Source organism: Cariama cristata, unplaced genomic scaffold (assembly GCF_000690535.1).
Source record: "Cariama cristata isolate BGI_N322 unplaced genomic scaffold, ASM69053v1 scaffold30702, whole genome shotgun sequence".
In the NCBI taxonomy this organism is placed as follows: domain Eukaryota; kingdom Metazoa; phylum Chordata; class Aves; order Cariamiformes; family Cariamidae; genus Cariama; species Cariama cristata.
The window spans coordinates 1-946 of NW_009602625.1; the positions used below are offsets into that span (position 1 = coordinate 1).

The 946-nt window shown below is 59.8% G+C and overlaps 1 protein-coding gene across 1 annotated transcript; it reads left to right on the forward strand.

Moving 5' to 3' along the window:
• Nucleotides 1-3: 3 nt before the first annotated feature.
• On the forward strand, nt 4-943 carry MGAT3 (mannosyl (beta-1,4-)-glycoprotein beta-1,4-N-acetylglucosaminyltransferase; the record flags this gene model as incomplete). Its single annotated transcript, XM_009694858.1, has 1 exon — nt 4-943. A coding segment is annotated over one exon (930 nt), but the record flags the coding sequence as incomplete, so codon positions are not given.
• Between the last annotated feature and the right edge of the window lie 3 nt (nt 944-946).

Genomic DNA, 946 nt, shown 5'->3' on the forward strand with positions numbered 1-946 from the left:
GTGCCGCGGGAGATCCCCCGGCGGGTCATCAATGCTATCAATGTCAACCATGAGTTTGACCTGCTGGATGTCCGCTTCCATGAGCTGGGAGACGTGGTGGACGCCTTCGTGGTGTGCGAGTCGAACTTCACGGCCTACGGAGAGCCGCGGCCCCTCAAGTTCCGTGAGATGCTCCTCAACGGCTCCTTCGACTACATCCGCCACAAAGTGCTCTATGTCTTCCTGGACCACTTTCCCCCGGGCGGCCGCCAGGATGGCTGGATTGCTGATGATTATCTGCGCACCTTTCTCACCCGGGACGGCATCTCTCGCCTCCGCAACCTGCGCCCGGACGACGTCTTCATCATCGATGATGCTGATGAGATCCCGGCCCGCGACGGCGTGCTCTTCCTCAAGCTCTACGATGGCTGGACGGAGCCCTTCGCCTTTCACATGCGCAAGTCACTCTACGGCTTCTTCTGGAAGCAACCAGGCACCTTGGAGGTGGTCTCGGGCTGCACCATGGGGATGCTGCAGGCTGTCTATGCTACCGACGGGATCCGTCTGCGGCGCCGCGAGTACTACACCATGCCTGGCTTTCGGCAGTACGAGAATAGCACAGGACACATCCTGGTGCAGTGGTCGCTGGGCAGCCCCCTCCACTTTGCTGGCTGGCACTGCTCCTGGTGTTTCACCCCAGAGGGGATCTATTTCAAACTGGTGTCAGCCCAGAATGGGGACTTCCCCCGCTGGGGTGACTACGAGGATAAACGAGACCTCAATTATATCCGGGAGCTGATCCGGACTGGTGGCTGGTTCGATGGTACTACGCAGGAGTATCCCCCCGCTGACCCCAAGGAGCAGATGTACGCTCCCAAGTACCTGCTCAAGAACTACCAGCGGTTCCGCTACTTGTTGGAGAACCCCTACCAAAAAGCGGAGGGTGCTGGGTGAGGCCATCGGGGCT